The sequence below is a fragment of the Pristiophorus japonicus genome, chromosome 21, assembly GCF_044704955.1.
Source record: "Pristiophorus japonicus isolate sPriJap1 chromosome 21, sPriJap1.hap1, whole genome shotgun sequence".
Lineage (NCBI taxonomy): Eukaryota > Metazoa > Chordata > Chondrichthyes > Pristiophoridae > Pristiophorus > Pristiophorus japonicus.
The window spans coordinates 8,398,482-8,418,071 of NC_091997.1; the positions used below are offsets into that span (position 1 = coordinate 8,398,482).

The following is a 19,590-nucleotide window of genomic DNA, read 5'->3' on the forward strand; positions in this document are numbered from 1 at the left end:
GCTGAAGAAAAAGATGGCCGTGGCCAGACCACGAGGTGCAGTGCTGATGGAGCAACACGTGTTACCAGACGGAGAAGAGGATTGGGGTAAAGCAAGCAAGGCTCTCTTAAAGGAGGCCTGCACCCATTACAATTAAAGAGATCCACATTCTCAATCAATGTAATAGCAACTGTAAGGTAGAGACAAAGTGCATAACTGACGATCAGAGTTGTGTACATGCAATAAGCAAGGAAAAATCGCGCGATTATGTAAAATGTGTAATTGATGATCTGAAGTGTGTACATGCAACCAGTGAGGAAAAGTCGTGCGATCGCGATTGGAACTACAGAGTATCCATCATAAGTAATGAAAAGTTGTGCGATGTAGGATTTCAACTGCATGCAGCCAGTGCAGCAGGCAGACACCCATTGGGAGCACACAGGTCCAGCGAGCTACCCAATGCTGTAGCCTGCGTCACGGGGACCAGAGTTATGCACCATGGAGTGAGCCACAAACAGCCAACACACACGAGCTGCAGAGCAATCGACCTCAGTAGGGCAACGGCACCGGTATCGATACCCTGCCCCTGATCGGCTCCACCTCTCAGGCACCCGATGGCACCAACCGCCACGAGCCTGAAAGAGCAGACTGTGCTAAGGCGCAGTCCCCAGACCCCATCGCCACCAAGGCCATACCCGTAAACGAAGGGTCATCCGCTACAGTCCCCCCAAAGGGGACCGGGACCAGCCAGGATCCCAAAGCAAACAACGCCCAGGCCAGTGAGTCAGCAGTTCCCTGTGCACTGCTAGACAACAGCTCCTCAGGGAGCAATGAAAGGACAGGGAGGTCACAGGCATCTGTGAACCTGCCCGACGCTAGGAACCACGGCAACAGCCCCAAAAGCAGGCAACTTGAGCCAACCGGGTTCCCACTGCCAGCACTGGGCATCGCGCTGCCACCAGACTGCAGGGACACCATCCAGCAGTTCTGGAACTAGTTTGTTCTTACGCACCGGTCACAGCATCGACAATGTATCTCACCAGTCTAACGTACTTGTCTCACAACGGAACCACAAATGTAATGCAACCTTGTTTTTCTGAACTTGAATGTATATGAATGTAATGAGCCTCTGGCATAATCTATATGTGTGTGTGGGGGGTGGAGGGGGGGGCGAGGAGAATGGAGTGATCAGGGACACACACAAACAGCAATCACCAGCACACTACTGCACCAACCACTCACCCAAGATTGAAAAGACCTGCCAAGGGTCAAACAGACAGAGCCCAGATAGAGCTAAGCCCAGAGCACAATCAATGTAGAGGCGATTTGCACTAAAGGCTTAGGGGAAAGTGATGTCATGTATCCTACATGGCTGCTGTTGGTACTATCACAAGGTGTGCCACCAGAGGGCACAGCAGTGGGAGACTGTACAGGTGTGCCTGGCTTCGTATAAAAGGCAGGCCACCAGGTGTGATCCTCACTCTGGAGTTAGCAAATAAAGGACTAAGGTCACTACAGTTCAAGTACAACACATTGTCTCATGGAGTCATTATTAGAGCATCTAAGGACACAACAAAAACGTTTTGTGCACAACTCTCCCAAAAGTGTTTTTGCACAATCAAGAATGTAGATAATGTGATTGTGTTGAATTGAGATTCCACTGTATTCTCCCATTATGTTACATTACACTGGGCCCTTTCTGCAAAGCAATTTAAGCACCAAACAAAAATGTACGATACTAAGCAAAATACCTGGGCTTGTCCTATAACCTCTTGTCAGCCAACATTCAAGACTTCCCATGACTTATCTGTCGTGGGTTTGGCACTCGTCCCAGGGAGCCATCAGTGTCAATGATAAAAAGACAGCTTGTTGTTTGTCATTGGTGTATTAAGCAAGGTGTTTCCTATGGGTTCCTTATTGGAAAGGAAACTAAACAAGGTGTGGTAAATCAGGGAATATTATAGTGAATGCTGACAATACTTCAACAATCAATCAGATTTCAAACTAATTTTATATGTTGATTGCTGAATTAAAATTTGACTAGCACTGCTTAAAAAAACGCTCTTCAAACTCAATTTTCCTTTTGTAAACAATTCAGGTGATTTTCATAAGATCTGTCCTTGTGAATCGAGACATGCGTAGGGCTTCAATCCCAATTATTCCAATGACGCAGGTCTTGTTGACAGAAAGGACATTGACTCTGTTTTTTGCTGGGTTTGCCCCAAGTAGTAATCATTGACTGACAGTGGAAATGATAACAAAAGTAGAAAAACACTATTTCAGCACTGAGTGAAGTGGATGCCAACAAAGCTTCGAGATTCCCTTAGAAACAAGAGCTCGGAAAGTTTACCTCATGGCATGTTCCTTCAACTCTCGCTGCTCCTATAGTCAAGTTGGTGACCTCAAATATATTTTTGGTGGTTACTATTATAACAGTGCTCAACCATCCAAGAGGGTGGTACATGAAGTTCAGGGTGAACATGTTCCCACAAAGAAAAAGAGTAGAACTGCCAAATTTAGAGCCCCTTGGATGACAAGATGCATACAGGGTAAGATAAGGCAAAAAAGGTAACCTATATCAGATACCATGAGCTCAATACTGCAGAAAGCAGGGGTTAAATTAAGAAGGACATTAGGAAAGCAAAAAGAGGGTATGGAAAAATACTGGCAAGTGGAATCAAAGAAAACCCAAAGATGTTTTACAATTACATAAATAGCAAGAGGATATCTAAGGAAAAAGTAGGGCCTATTAGGGACCAAAATGGTGATCTATGGTGGAGGCAGAGGATGTGGGTAAGGTACTAAATGAATACTTTGCGTCTGTCCTCACAAAAGAGGGGGCCGATGCCGATGTTGAAGTTCAGAAGGCAGATAGTGAAATATTGGACGGGATAAACATCGTGAGAGAGGAAGTATTAAGGGGTTTAGCATATGTGAAAGTAGATAAATTGCCAGGACCATATGAAATATATCCGAGGCTATTAGGAAATTGCAGAGTCGCCTACAAGAGTTGTGCCAGAGGATTGGAGACCTGCTAATGTTGTACCTTTGTTCAAAAAGGGAGGAAGGGATAAACCGAGCAATTACAGGCCAGTTAGTTTAGCCTCAGTCGTGGGCAAATTACTAGAATAAATTCTGAGGAAGCAAAGGGTAATGGTTATGGGGAGTTTTTGTGACTGGAAGGCTGTCTTCAGTTGGGTTCCACAGGGCTCAGTACTCGGTCCCTTACGTGTTGTAGTATATATTAATGATTTAGACTTAAATGTAGGGAGCATGATAAAGAAATTTGCAGATGCTACAAAAATTGCCGTGTGATTGACAGTGAGGAGGAAAGCTCTAGGCTGCAGGAAGATATCGATGAACTGGTCAGTTGGGCAGAAAAGTGGCAAATGCAATTCAATTTGGAAAAGTGTGAGGTATTGCATTTGGGGAGGGGCAACAAGACAAGGGAATACACAATAAATGGGAGGATACTGAGGGGTGTGGAGGAACAGAGGGAACTTGGAGTATATGTCCGTAGATCCTTAAAGGTAGCAGGACAGGTCGATAAGGTAGTTAAAAAGGCATACGGAATGCTTTCTTTTATTAGCCGAGGCATAGAATACAAAAGTAGGGAAGTTATGCTAGAACTGTATACAATATTAGTTAGGCCACAGCTTGAGTACTGCGTGCAGTTCTGGTCACCACATTACAGGAAGGATGTGATTACACTAGAGAGGGTGCAGAGGAGATTTACGAGGATGTTGCCAGGACTGGAAAACTTTAGCTATGAGGAAAGATTGGATTTGTTTTCCTTGGAACTGAGGAGGCTGGGAGATTTTATTGAGGTGTATAACATTCTGAGGGTCCTAGATAGAGTGGATAGGAAGGACCTATTTCCCTTAGCAGAGGGGTCAATAACCAGGGGGCATAGATTTAAAGTAGTTGGTAGAAGGATTAGAGGGGAGATGAGGAAAAATTTCTTCACCTAGGGGGTGGTGGGAGTCTAGAACTCACTGCCTGAAAGGGTGGTAGAGGCAGAAACCCTCATCACATTTAATAAGTACTTGGATGTGCACTTAAAGAGCCGTAACCTACAGAGCTATGGACCTAGTGCTGCAAAGGTGGGATTAGGCTGGGTAGCTCTTTTTCGACCGACACGGACACAATGGGCCAAATGGCCTCCTTCTGCGTCGTAATTTTTCTATGATTCTATGATTCTATTGCAAGATTGGGAATAAAGGTCAACTGCATGTGAGTTTACAATAAACAATAATTCATCCGTACAATAGAAAGTTTGGGGAAATTACTGACATTTATTGTTTTAATTTTCACACTAGATTATGGAGAAGATTCCCTGAATGTACTCTTGTGATGTCTAAGAAAAATGTTTATATTGAAGAAACCTCGGACAAAAAGTTATTGCAGTACAATTTTGAAAGATATTGTGCAGAGAAAAAAGCTTTGAATTTGTGCAGAGAAAATGGTTCATCACTTCAAGACTATATTGTTTCACCAAATAGTCAATACATTTTAAATAGGGGAAGAGAAAGTTGATTCCTAATTCTTCAGTCAAGGCTAGTAGTGTTTGTGCTTTCACAAGAGCATAAGAAATCATTGAATGTGGACAGGCCAGTTTGCCCATCAAGCCACAAACTAATATGAATTATATTGAAACTCCTAATGGAGGTAACCAACTAAGGTATTAAGAAGACAAAGTTCTGATAAACTTTTACGGACTAAAGATAACTGAGCAATATTTGAGTCAGTCTTACAACCTCTATTATTCAGCGCTGATGAGTTGCTACCAATACCAAAACCTTTTACCCATTTCCAACTATTTATATTTTCTATTTTAATATGCGCATCAAAATCCACAGGTCATTCCATAGCAAATGTTTTTAATTTCTGCAGATCCTTTTGAATGATGCCAATCTCTCTTACACTCGTCATTTGGCTGCATAACTTGATAGTCAGCAAGTTTCCTATTGCTACATGAGCCCTCTTCTATCTAGTTTATGAATGGTGTAATTGGCAGAGATTGCTGAGTTTTTTCAGTGACGAATATTAAGGGTTTAACAAGCTCCCGTGTTTTTCACAAGAGTTGGCCTTGTGGATCTGTTCATGCGTTAGGATTTCGGCTTGACGCAGGTGCTGTTGCCAAAAAGGCCATTGACATTGTTTTGCACCAGGTTGGTTCAAAGTCTTGTGATCATTGGCTGCAAACAAAATTGATAACAAGATAGCAAAACACTCTCTTCTGCAATATAAACCCTGACCTTCCAGGAGCAAAACCAGAAACCACACTGAAAGCCGAGCGAATCTGCAGCACCCTCTGAACGTGCAGTGAATGGACACGGGGATGGACCTGCTCCACAGCTCCGGGGTAGAACTGGTGCAGTATCTACAGCTGAACTACAAGGACTCCCAGAGCTGGTTCACTTTTATCTCTTTCGCTGCGGACCTGAGAAACACTTTCTTTGTTTTCTTTCCCATCTGGTTCCACCTGTGTGAGGCGGTGGGTGTCAAACTCATCTGGGTGGCCGTGGTTGGAGACTGGCTCAACCTCATCTTTAAATGGTAGGTATTTTCTGAGTTTGGAGTTTTAATAAAGATCTAATTCGAGCAATGAAATAGACTTTAATACATGATGGATAGCAGACTGAGGCTAACCTCAGATGTACATGTTTTAAGTTCTGAGACCTGTGCACTTATGATTGAGGACAAATAAATTATTTTTATTTCAATCTTAGTTTTAGAAAATGATAAATATTTATAACTTAACATATTTTATTGCATTTAGTTCTGCCTTGGTCAGCCTGCAGCCAACTTCATTTTGGGCTAAGGGGTAAAAGAAAAAAAGGAAGACTTACATTTATATAGCGCATTTCACAACCGCCGGATGTCTCAAAGCACTTTACAGACAATGAAGTACTCTTGGAGTGTAATCACTGTTGTAATGTCGAATACACTGCAGCCAATTTGCGCACAGCAAGTTCCCACAAGCAGCAATGTGATAATGACCTGATAATCTGTTTTTGTTATGTTGACTGAGGGATAAATATTGGCCAGGACACCGGGGATAACTCCTCTGCTCTTCTTCAAAATAATGCCATGGGATCTTTTACATCCACCTGAGAGAGCAGACCGGACCTTGGTTTTAATGTCTCATCCTAAAGACAGTACCTCCAACAGTGCAGCACTCCCTCAGCACTGCACTGGAGTGTCAGCCTAGATTTTTTGTGTTCAAGTCCCTGGAGTGGGACTATGAACCCACAACCTTCTGACTCAGAGGCAAGTGTGCTATGCACTGAGCCACTAGCAGAAAACCAACCTCTAAATGACAGTCAGTGTTGGTCTATATCTTGCTGCCAGGAAGATGGCAGTGGGAGTATAGAGCAATCTCTGACTTTCCTGAGGGAAGTGCTTGGACCTTCTGACCTCTGCGTGGCAACTTCCCATGTTGACATGCTGACATTCGGAACCTATTTTACGAAAGTTTGCTGCTGCAGAAAAGTACCTCATCAGTTCACGCACAGCATATTGGAGCTCTGTCACTCTGCACCACCTGAGAATCATTTCTATTTACAAACATTGTCTTAAATATTCTTCCATTTCTAATTGATGAAGATTGAGACAAATTATAGGTAATATTAAAATAATAAATCTTTATTTAACCTTATTTTTGTACTTTGTTTCTTGATCTTATCTCTGGTTAATAAATCTTTTTTAAGTCTAATATTTATGGCTTAATGTTCATTTTTTAAAATTTGGATTTGTTTTTTTGAGGAAACAAATGATTACTCGAGAACAGCTTCAGGTGATAATGTGTCAATTCACATTTCAGGGTGTCTGGGCAGAGGTTAAACCAGCAGACAAGCTCAGAAGAATTCTAATTTGATCTTAGCTTGTAATAGAGGTGGAAACTCTTTCCTTCCCCCTATAAAGTGCTGCACCACCATGACGCACTTCAGCTGAACTCTTGGCAAGAGCGAGAAAATCTCAACTTTGGATTCCAGTCGTTGGTTAGGTTCCAACCTGAATCTCCTGAATGGGATTCCAATGTCATTTTTTCCAGAGCTCTTGGCCACCCCATGCCATAAGCCTTTTAACTGTTCCTGAGCCAGTGGTTCAAATTTCCCATATTTATCTGTAAGTGAAGTTTCTTATTAGAAGAGTTAAATACAACTAATAAAGAACACAGACATTTAAGCAAATTATATATGGGAGATTGCTCACATATTAACCTTCTTACCCCTCTTTCTTTTACAGGTTCTTATTTGGGCAGAGACCTTACTGGTGGGTCCATGAGACTCAGTTTTATGCTAATTCCTCTCTTCCCTTATTGCAGCAGTTTCCCATCACCTGTGAAACAGGACCAGGTACTGGCAATGCATTGTATTAAAGGGACAAAGACAAAAATTGTAGTTTTAAATCTTGATCATTTTTACATTTGACTTCCTTTCACTGTCGCGGTTTCAAGTCCAATACTACTTGATATTTTCCATCAAAGTAAATAATTCATCATCTTAGATCGATATTAACACTAAAACAAAGTTCTTATTCGTCTTGTATTTTGTGTTAGTAATACCACTCTTAATGCTTTTAATCTGTTAGCTACCTAAATTAAAATGATAATCTGGAGAGATTTTCATGTCGGATAGGCAAAGATCTTTCATAGAATGTAATGAAAGTGCATTCTAGATTAAATTCCAGAGTATTTAATGGTAAACAGGACAAATAAAATCCAAACTGCAGTGTTCAAAAAAGCCTCTCAAATGTTATTAACATTAGGTAAAATAAAGGAGTTTCACAATAGAACATTCTAAAAGCAGGGCAATTATTAACACCCAAACTTCTTTTCTTCTGTTAGATGCTGGGTCTATAAGGGTTCATCATCTCATGCTAATTTTTCATTAACAGTTTCATAATTTTTCCAATATAATTCATGTGTGGATCATACTGAAATTGGTTGTGGTTTATTTTTTAAATGGATAAAAGTGTTTAAATGCATTGTAAAATATAACTTGAATGTTTAGCAACAGAAAACGCCATTTTATAATTGAGTCTTTGGATGATGTGCTTGACAGGAAGTCCATCTGGTCATGCAATGGGTTCAGCTAGTGTCTGGTATGTGATGATCACAGCATTCCTGACCTTTGGATTCCAGAAGAAGCAACCCTGCTTCCAAAAATGGTAAGGCTTCAAAATATTATATGTACATACAAGTATATGTGTAGTTATGTACAGTCCTACATAGGATTACATAGGATTATAGAAACATAGAAACATAGAAAATAGGTGAAGGACTTGGCTATTCGGTCCTTCGAGCCTGTACCGCCATTCAACAAGATCATGGCTGATCACCCACCCCAGCATCTCCCCCCCACGCCCCCTCCAGCCGCAAGGACCACATCCAACTCCCTCCCGAACACATCCAATGAACTGGCATCAACAACTCTCCGCGGCAGAGAACCCCACAGGCCAACAACTCCCCAAGTGAAGAAGTCTCGCCCCATCCCAGCCCCAAACAGCCCACCCCCCCATCCCAAGAGTGTGTCCCCCACCCCCCACCCCCCGGCTCCAGACGCACCCAACACCGGGAACACTTCCCCCGCACCCAACCCGACCCGTCCCGTCAGAATCCTTCCCAAATGCCAAACACCCCCAGATGTCGAGCCCCCAGCCCCGGCCACCCCAGAGCCACGCCCCCGCGACGCCAACCACACCACATCCACCAACCGCCATCTGCACAGTCAACCCGTCCACCCCACTCCGAACACTCCCCGCACCGAGGCACAGAGCTCCCAGGCCCGCCCCTCCAACACACTTCGCCCCCCCTAGACCTTCACTGCAATGTGGCCCCTCCTGTCCCCTGCCCTGGATTTCTCCGCGCCCCACCTCCACCACTCTCCCCTCCATCCCCCGCCCCCGTCTCCCCTCCACTTCCCTCTGCCTCCCCGCATAGGCTCCCATCTTGGGGGCGGTAACCTTCTGGGGCCGGGAATTTTAGCCCCCAGCGTGGAAGTCCTGCTCCTGCCGCAGAATTGGCCTTACCACCCCTCAATGGAAGCGGAGTGCAATTTCCCACACTCCACTTCCTTTGGGGGCAGTTACCGGGGCACGACTGGATGCTCCTGTGACAGTTGGAACTGGTGCTCTCCACTCTCTGTCCTGTGACAGTGGGAACTGGTGCTCTCCACTCTCTGTCCTGTGACAGTGGGATCTGGTGCTCTCCACTCTCCCGTCCTGTGACAGTGGGAACTGGTGCTCTCCACTCTCTATCCTGTGACAGTTTGAGCTGGTGCTCTCCACTCTCTGTCCTGTGACAGTGGGAACTGGTGCTCTCCACTCTCTGTCCTTTGACAGTGGAAACTGGTGCTCTCCACTCTCTGTCCTGTGACAGTGGGAACTTGTGCTCTCCACTCTCTGTCCTTTGACAGTGGAAACTGGTGCTCTCCACTCTCTGTCCTGTGACAGTGGGAACTGGTGCTCTCCACTCTCCCGTCCTGTGACAGTGGGAACTGGTGCTCTCCACTCTCTGTCCTGTGACAGGTGGAACTGGTGCTCTCCACTCTCTGTCCTGTGACAGTTGGAACTGGTGCTCTCCGCTCTCCCGTCCTGTGACAGTGGGAACTGGTGCTCCCCACTCTCCGGTCCTGGAAGGAGGCCATTCGGCCCAACCAGTTCATGCCGGTGTTTATGCTCCACTCGAGCCTCCTCCCATCTGTCCTCATCTAACTCTATCAGCATAACTCTCTATTCCCATCTCTCTCATATGCTTACCTAGCCTCCACTTAAATGCATCGATACTATTCGCTTCAACCTCTCCCTGTGGTAGCGAGTTCTACATTCTCACCATTCTCTGGGTAAAGAAGTTTTTTCTGAATTTCCTATTTGATTTCTTGGTGACTATCTTATATCGATGGCCTTTAGTTGTGCTCTTCCCCACAAGTGGAAACACTCTCTGTGTGTTTACTCGATCAAAACCTTTCATATTTTTAAAGACCTCTATTAGGTCACCCCTCAGCCTTCTCTTTTCAAGAGAAAAGACCCAGCCTGTTCATCTTTTCCTGATAGGTATAACCTCATATTTCTGGTATCATCCATGTAAATCTTTTTTGCACCCTCTCTAGTGCCTCTATATCTCTTTTATAATATGGCAACCAGAACTGTACGCAGTACTCCAAGCATGGTCTAACCAAAGTTCGATACAAGTTTAGCATAACGTCTCTACTTTTCAATTCTATCCCTCTAGAACTAAGACCTAGTGCCTGGTTTGCATTTTATGGCCTTATTAACCTGCTTTGCTATTTTTAGTGATTTGTGTATTTGTACTCCCAGATCCCTTTGCTCTTCTTCTTTATTTAAATTCTTATGTTCCAAGTAAAATATCACCTCCTTATTTTTCTTAACCAAAATGTAATACCTGTACCTCACATTTATCTGTGTTGAAATTCATTTGCCCATTCTGCAAGTTTATTAATGTCTTCTTGTAATTTGTTGAAGTCCTGCTTTTATCTATTGGGTTTATATAGATTTATATGGGTTCGTAAAATGCAATTCTATACATGAGTTGTGGATGCAATTCAGCATGTATGCAATTCTGTATGTCAGTACTGTCTGGCTGTATGCATAACGATTAACTGATTACGGTTAAAATCAACACTGCCACATTTATCATATTGAATCTGATCTTCATAAATGTTTTTGAAATATTTATGTATAAGTACCTTAAGTATAGCATTGTGTGTGTTGACTCTAATTGTCATAAATGCTTATTATGATTATGAATTTTGTACCAAGTGCACATCATGTTTAGCTTTGTGACTACCCTGGTTTTCCCAGGTTTGGGGGAGGGCTTATTCTCAGTCAGTTACTAAACACAGTGATATAAATTACATTAGTGTAACTTTAATGAAATGAATAACTGTGTTAAACTTTCAAAAAATATAGTTAGATTGGTAAAAATGTACTTTGCTAATTCTTGTCTTTTCATTTTAATGATGAATACCTATTTCCCTTTATTGAGAAACTGCCTACAGCAGTAACTTTGATTTAAATAATGTTGGTGTAAGTACAGGTACACTTGTGTGTTAAGGTCTCAACTTACAGTTCCTCCGATACAATCTAGTCAGTTTAATCTATAGTACTGATATATAAAAATAAATGTGGATGGATGGATATTAGCTGCTTGGATGGAGGATGACTGATGCCATTGTCCCTCTCCACTATTTCATTGTACCGGACTCATTCTTTGATTAACTGTACAATAATTGCCTTCTCTTCTTCCAGGTGTCTCCATGCTCTGCTTTGGACAGCATTCTGGGTGATTCAGGCCTGTGTCTGTACATCCAGAGTATTTCTGGCCACTCACTTCCCTCATCAGGTCTTCTTGGGGGTTATTTCAGGTCAGGATTCCTTCTTTCATTTGCAAATATCACTGAACAACTCTGTTAATTGTGCATTAATTGAACTTGCATTAATTTGAACATCTCCACCCATTCAGTGGTATTTTACATAGTTGAGTTCTAGGGGTAATAAATACAGAATTGATTCAATGGCTGTCTAGTTGCAGTGCCTAAATCTGACACTCTGTGATCAGGTTGATGTGCTATATGTTATTGTGACTATGGTGGAACCAGGTCTTTTTAGTGCTTGAAAGATACTCTAAATTGAAAAAAAGTTTTAGCAGCATTAAAGCTGGTGAAGAAAATGTATTAAAATGGCTAGGATTTACATTTCAAATACACCAAATACTCAAAAATGGCTTTGCTATTGGCACACATTTATATTGTATGTATTATTTGATGAAATATTAATTGAGAATTTCCATTCATAGGAATGGTTGTGGCTGAACTGTTTGGTCGGATTAAGGCAATCTACAACGCAACCCTCAGGCAGTATCTGAAGATCACTCTCTTCCTGTTTTCCTTCGCTCTGGGCTTTTACCTGCTGCTGAAGGTGCTGGGAGTGGATCTGCTGTGGTCGCTGGAGAAAGCCCAGAGGTGGTGTGCCCGAGCAGAGTGGATCCATATCGACAGCACTCCCTTCGCTAGTTTGGTCAGGAACATGGGAGCCTTGTTTGGATTGGGATTAGCTCTCAACTCCCCCATGTACGCAGAAAGCTGCAAAGGAAAGAGGGGCCGGCAGCTCAGCTTCAGACTGGGTTGCATTGTAGCGTCATTGACCGTCCTGCACCTGTTTGACACGGTCAAGCCCCCGACACAGCGGGAATTCCTGTTTTATTTACTGTCCTTCGGTAAAAGTGCCGCAGTGCCTCTGGCCGCCGTGGCGATCATCCCGTACTGTGTATCACAGCTTGCAACCCCACGGGAGAAGAAAAAGTCCTAAAGTTACAAAACTTAGAAACACCTCGAGGTCATCCCAGCACTATTGAGTGTTTTTTTTTAAAAGAAGGTTGTGGAAATACACAGCAGGTCTGTCAGCATTTGAAAAGAGAAAAGACAGAGACAGAGAACGACAGAGACAGAGAGAGACAGACAGACAGAGAGCTCGACAGCGTGAAGCAGAGAGAGACAGAGTTTCAGTTCACTGGAATGTTAACCCAGCACCTTTCTTTCCAGATGCTGATGAACCTTCTGGTTTTCCTGTTTATTTTTCTGTGTTGTTTCTGGTTTTCAGTTCAGATTTTGTCATTTGTAGTTTTTTTAAATTATTTTCTAGATATTATTTCGAATTGAGCTTCTTCATTTTAGTACGCACAAAAACATAAAAATATACAGAGAAGCTAACTTCTGAATGTGTAACTGTCTAGTTAGAAACTTTGTTCCTTAACGTGGAGAAACAAACAGCAGGCCTATTTTAGTACAGTAGATAGCTTGTCTTCTCGGAGTCACAGTATGAGCCAGATACGCTATCCACTCTTAAAGCAGCAAAGAGTGGATAGCGTACCTGGCTCATACTGTGAGCAGACCAGAAGAGGTGAGCGCAAAGGGTTAACTATGGTGCTTTTAATAATAGTATAGTGACTCAGATGTGCACTTCACACGGCTGCATGTGATTCGTGGGGAAAACTGGCACTCCATCTGTCTTGTGCTTTGGAACGGGCATCCGCAACTAGCTTGCACATCACAACGGCAAGAAAAGAGATGTGCGAGAGTCTGTGGCTCACTCAGCTTACTCTCCCTGTAAGGAGGGAGAGCAGTCTGGAGCTGAACAGGAGAATAAAGAAACTAGGAAATCAAATAAGAAACAGAGAACTCTGACCTTTTGCATACAATTGTCGACCATTATGGTTGGGTACAGGCTTTCTGTTATGTAATAGCTGTAAAAATGTTTTCTGTTATTTCCTTATGGTGTATGCTTTTGAATGATTTCTTTATATTCTGCTGTATTTTCGCTCTGACTGCTGACAGCCATTGGCAGGCCCCTGTACCAGGGCAAGAATGGCTATATAAGGCTATGGACTATATATAGCTGCTTCAGTGCCATTTGATGATTGGCTGTCTGGATGCCATTTGATCAGGGTGATGATGAGATTGCATTGCACATGGCGTTCTGTGACATGGTCAGGTCAACACTTCACCCATAAAAAGGAAGCCAAGACTGAGACTCGAAATTAAATGGCATTCTCTTTGTCTTTCATTTCTTATATTTGTGTAAAATGAAGTCCTCAAAGCACTTTAAACTGTTTCAGTGTAATGGTAATTTCAAATTGCATGTACATTCATTTAATTCTAATAAAGTCTCATGATGTCATTTGCATTCAGATGTGAGGTCACCTATATTGTCACAGCCACTATCTCGAGTGCACCCACCACATAGCGGTTAAACAAAACTAGAAAGCAAATCTATGCCTCATTATAAATAGCAGTCAGGTTAATAATGGGATACTGCAGGATTAATGTCCTGCAAAGGCTCTGCCGTGGAATGCTCAATAAACAAATATGCCTCTATAATTGATGTTTTTAAATATTATAGTTTTGTAAATTTAAAGAAATTTTAACAGTTGCTATACAGGCTGGTTTTCCAATGAGGCTGCCATCCACTCAGCAGTTCTTAGGCCCAGCGTGGGAACGGGGAAGAATTCTTCTGATTGTGTGTTGTAATATTATAAATATTACTACGCACAGCAGAGAGCAGGACATAGAAACATAGAAAATAGGTGCAGGAGTAGGCCATTCGGCCCCTCGAGCCTGCACCACCACCCAACGAGCTCATGGCTGAACATGCAACTTAAAGGAGGAAAGAGAGGTAGAGAGGCGTAGCGGTTTAAGCAGGGGGTTCCAGAGCTTGGGGCTTAGGCAGCTGAAGGCACGTCCACCGATAGTTGAGCAGTTATCAAAGTGCTTTACAGCCAAAGTGCCCAAATTTTGCTCCCTTTATCTTATGCTTAAGATAAAGGGAGCTGTGATGAATGTGCTGATCACAGCAGAGATGGTGGTAGATGCCCTAAAATTGACATCAGTGCCCTTTCTTACTATTTCTTCTCCGAGGGCTGCAAATGCTTTATCGATGTTCATGTCCTCTTTTGCACTGGTCTCACAGAATTGCATACCATGTTCCTGGGTGAGCCTTTTTCCATTGTCCCATGAAACTTGCCGTGCCACTAGCATTTCACATTTATTACCAATCAATATTCTTTAAATTGGTGATGTCACAGACAAGCATAAGACCATCTGACCCACGAAAATAATGAGTTGTAAGGGCGTGGAATCATTCCTGGCCAGCTGTATCCCATATTTGCAGCTTAATTGTGCAGTTCTCTTTTAACTGGATGGTTTTTAGCCTGAAATTGATTCCTATTGTGGGTAAGAATGGTAAGGACACTGCTGTTCAGCAGCAAATCCCAGCATCCCCAGTGCTCATCACTTCAAACTCTGAGTTGCGTTTAAAGAAAGAAAGATTTGCATTTATACAGTGCCTTTCATGACCACTGGACGTTTCAAAGCGCTTTACAGCCAATGAAGTACTTTTGGAGTGTAGTCGCTGTTGTAATGTGGGAAACGCGGTAGCCAATTTGCGCACAGCAAGCTCCCACAAACAGCAATGTGATAATGACCAGATAATCTGTTTTTTTGGTGATGTTGTTTGAGGGATAAATATTGGCCAGGATACCGGGGATAACTTCCCTGTTCTTCTTTGAAATAGTGCCGTGGGATCTTTTGCGTCCACCTGAGCGAGCAGACGGGGCCTCGGTTTAACGTCTCATCCAAAAGAATAAATAATCAGGCTTTAGTCTTGGAGTTGGACACCATCGGAACAGTGTAATTGAATGAACACCTTCAAGCTCCATGCAATCATCCATTAACTGCAGCAGTTCATTTTTTTTTTAAAGTTCAATACACCAGAAATGTATTATATATTTGGTTGTGCTTTAAGATAAAGGTAAGTACAGATTAATCTCTGTACATTGTATAATCTGAACATTAAATTCCTTTCAAACACATTCAGGTGTAACACAAAATTTCAAAGTTGACAATAGAGGGTTGGTTGTTACAGCTGATGACATCGGATTACTATGGGAAATGAGGTTATGGCATCAAATTATAGATTGGCCATAGATAAGATGATCGTTAGGACTTATACCAATACTTTGTCTTGACATATGAAGAACAAAGCCTCCCAGAGCATTGGCCAGTTGTGGGAGCAATGAGTGGAAAACAATGCACCTACAATTTCTCTGAGGTCTGCAACAAAGTTGGCTGAAGGTATGATACCTGACTCAGCAATAATTTGTGCCTAATTATTCAAACTACTAGCTCAGACCATGAAAATAGACCAGAGTTATGAAAATAGGCAGCATAAGGCCACTAATAAACCAAGATCCATTAATAATCCTGATCCAAGCATAACCTGCATTGCCAAACAAGTGTTTTATCAGGGTCCGGGTGTACTTTGTATTAGATAACTATATTGGATCTAGACTAATAACCTAAAGTTGCCTTTCATTTTTGGAGTTCTGCTTTCAAAGACTGTGAGCTATTAATGTGGACTGAAGCACATACTTGCTCTAATGAAGGAAGGTGGTGGCAGCCTCATTATATACTTAATACTACATCCCAAAAACTTGGATTGAAAAAAAATACATAAACTACTTAATTTATCTACCTGCTAATTCACTTGTATTGTGCAAATCTATATTTTGCACCCCATCTAATCTATTTAGTGGAATTGCTGATACATAAATTATTTACAGGTTAAACAAACAAAGTGACTCCCTCAAGTGCTCTCATTAAATTAATATCTTAAAATAATGTAAGTAATGTCAAAGTTCTAACTTGTAATGTCTTTATCTACAGAAGCCGATGTTTAATTAGATGCTATTTTGAGCGTACCAATGTTTCACCCAGAGGTTAAAGAGTACATTTTTGTGTCATGTTCAACAAAGTTTTACTGTTGAAAAATGTAATGATGGTTTTGCTGGAAAATTGGCACAGATCAAAGAACCATGGGCTGGATTTTCGGCCTTCTTCTGCCCGTTAGCGCCCCAGATCGGCGGCAATGGAGGCGGTAAGCCCGCTGGGATATTCGGGGCCGGTTTCAACGGCGCACGGAGCATTACCGCCCGGAAGAGGCAAGCTGGTGTGCAACGCCCCTGGTTGCGACATCGGCTCGATTTTTGGCTGCCGCCCACCCGATCCGTAATGCCCTCTTGAGCACCGTGCTGGGACCGCCTGGGACCGGCATTCTAAGCTGTAGCGACCGCAGTGAGGTAAACAATGTCAACATCAGGTAATTGTGGTTGTTGTGGTAGCGCGAGTTATTTATTGGGAATGTTTTTGGTGTTTACCTTTCAGATTCCCGCCCCCCCCCCAGTCACTCTTAGAGCGTTCCGAGGCCGGCTGTTTAGCTCAGGATTTTCGTTTGCTCAACCGGCTTAGCGTCCTGAGAGAGCTGTGTAACACCTCCCTTAGCGCTCCACCCCACACTCAGGGCCCAGCTGATGAATTTTGCTGACTGAGGCACAAACTTTACTGCCCCACCGCCATTACCGCCCCGAATAGAGCCGGGCGAAAATCCAGCCCCTTATCATTACTATTGATGATTAGATTCAAATAACATTTGGAGTCGGGTTATTACAAAATATCTTGTCATTGATCTCCATAGTATCACAAAGGCTGTTTCAGAACATTCCAAACTGTGTCGACATTTAATCCAACACTCATATTGGGTTCAGGATTCAGGAATTGACCCCTTGGATTGGAAAATTGCCAATGTCACTCCACTATTTAAGAAGGTTATGAGAGATATACCAAGAAATTATAAGCCTATTAATCTAACATCAATTGTCGGGAAGTTGCTGGAATTTGTTATTAAGAGACTGTGTAGACAAAATTTGATTAGGCCCGTAAACAGGCATGGGAATCACAATGCGCGATCTTCTTGCGCCTATTGAAAGCAGTGCAAGCGGCACACAAAATTCATTCGGGGTGATGCCATAGATACTTCTTCACACAAAGGGTATGGAAATCTGAACATCTCTTTGCTAAAAAACTGTTGCAGCGTGGTCAATTGAAAATTGCAAAACTGATTGATAGATTTCTGTTAGGCAAGGGTATTAAGTGTTAAGGAACCAAGGCGGGTAGATGCAATTAAGATACAGATCAGCCATGACCTAATTGGATGGTGGAACAGGCTCAAGGTGCTGAATGGCCGAATCCTGTTTCTATGTTCTTATATTCAGGAATTCAGTATTTACATCCTCCATGTCACACACCTTCATGACTTGGACATATATCGCTGTTCCAACATCGTCGCTGGATCAAAATCCTGGAACTTCCTACCTGACAGCACCATGGGAGCACCTTCACCACACGGACTGCAGCGATTCAAGAAGGCGGCTCACCACCACCTTCTCAAGGGCCACTATGAATGGGCAATAAATGCTCACACCTATATCCACAAAATGAATTTTTTTAAATGTGAAATAATCTTTTATATCCAATAGATAAAGGTGCACATTTTTATAGCTCCAATAAGTATAATAAACTGGAATCGTTGTTAGTCAGTTATGTAGCAGCAGGAATGATAAGAGGCTATTTTTAATCCATCCAGCTTTCTTTGTCTTTTAGGTCTTTTTTCAGAATCTGCACACAATACTTTCATGTTCCACCTGCCCTGGCACATCACTCCAATTCTTACCATGTCAGGGCACAGCATTTTTGAATCATTCAACCCATTTAGCATTAACTGCTGAGTAGCAGTTTATTCCATAAATTAATATCTAAGTCAAAGCAGTTATTCCTTATAATCTGTTTATTTTCCTACATTACAACAGTGACTACACTCCAAAAGTCCTTCATTGGCTGTAAAGCACTTTTAAGACCTCCGGTAGATGTGAAAGGCGCCATATAAATTCAAGAATTTCTTTCTTTCCCAACTCTCGATATACTATTAGCACTAATAAGAACATAAGAAATAGGAGCAGGAGTCGGCCATTTGGCCCCTCGAGCCTGCTCCGCCATTTAATAAGATCATGGCTGATTTGATCATGGACTCAGCTCCAATTCCCTGCCCGCTCCCCATAACCCTTTATTCTCTCATCACTCAAAAATCTGTCCATCACCACCTTAAATATATTCAATGACCCGGCTTCCACAGCTCTCTGGGGCTGAGAATTCCATAAAGTTACAACCCTCTGAGAGAAGAAATTCCTCCTCATCACAGTGTTAAATGTGCGGCCCCTTATTCTGAGACTATATCCCCTAGTTTTAGTTTCCTCTATAAGTGGAAATATCCTCGCTGCATCCACCTTGCCGAGTCCCCTCATTATCTTTTTTGTTTTGATAAGATTACCTCTCATTCTTCTGAACTCCAATGAGTATAGGCCTATCTTCATAAGTCAAACTCCTTTTCTCCAGAATCAATCTAGTGAACCTTCTCTGATCTGCCTCCAATGCAAGTATATCCTTCCTTAAATACGGAGACCAAAACTGTACGCAGTACTCTAGGTGTGGCCTCACCAATACCCTGTACAGTTGGAGCAGGACTTCTCTGTTTTTAATATTCCAACCCCCTTGCAATAAAGCCAATATTCCATTTGCCTTCCTGATTACTTCTTGCACCTGCATACTAACTTTTTGTGTTTCATGCACACGGACCCCTAGGTCCCTCTGTACTGCAGCACTTTGCAATTTTTCTCCATTTAAATTACAATTTGCTTTTCTATTTTTTCTGCCAAAGTGGATAACCTCACATTTTCCCACATTATACTCCATCTGCAAAATCTCTGCCCACTCACTTAGCCTGCCTATATCCCTTTGCAGATTTCTTGTGTCCTCCTCACAATTTGCTCTCCCACTCATCTTTGTATCATAGAAACATAGAAACATAGAAACATAGAAACATAGAAAATAGGTGCAGGAGTAGGCCATTCGGCCCTTCTAGCCTGCACCGCCATTCAATGAGTTCATGGCTGAACATGCAACTTCAGTACCCTATTCCTGCTTTCTCGCCATACCCCTTGATCCCCCTAGTAGTAAGGACTTCATCTAACTCCTTTTTGAATATATTTAGTGAATTGGCCTCAACAACTTTCTGTGGTAGAGAATTCCACAGGTTCACCACTCTCTGGGTGAAGAAGTTTCTCCTCATCTCGGTCCTAAATGGCTTACCCCTTATCCTTAGACTGTGTCCCCTGGTTCTGGACTTCCCCAACATTGGGAA

The 19,590-nt window shown here is 42.5% G+C and overlaps 1 protein-coding gene across 1 annotated transcript; it reads left to right on the forward strand.

The window, feature by feature from the left end:
- The first annotated feature begins 5,305 nt into the window (after positions 1-5,305).
- LOC139234049 (glucose-6-phosphatase catalytic subunit 1-like) lies at positions 5,306-12,312 on the forward strand. Its single transcript, XM_070864917.1, has 5 exons — positions 5,306-5,538; positions 7,231-7,340; positions 8,049-8,154; positions 11,254-11,369; positions 11,801-12,312. The coding sequence occupies exons 1-5, from the start codon at positions 5,309-5,311 to the stop codon at positions 12,310-12,312; spliced, it is 1,074 nt and encodes a 357-aa protein (XP_070721018.1). The 5' UTR covers positions 5,306-5,308.
- Positions 12,313-19,590: the final 7,278 nt, after the last annotated feature.

Excerpts from the sequence above, each read along its gene's own strand:
- LOC139234049 (XM_070864917.1), top strand. The coding sequence starts at position 5,309 with ATGGACACGGGGATGGACCTGCTCCACAGCTCCGGGGTAGAACTGGTG. Across the intron at positions 7,341-8,048 it reads CACCTGTGAAACAGGACCAG|GAAGTCCATCTGGTCATGCA; the intron begins GTACTGGCAATG and ends TGTGCTTGACAG. Across the intron at positions 8,155-11,253 it reads CAACCCTGCTTCCAAAAATG|GTGTCTCCATGCTCTGCTTT; the intron begins GTAAGGCTTCAA and ends CTCTTCTTCCAG.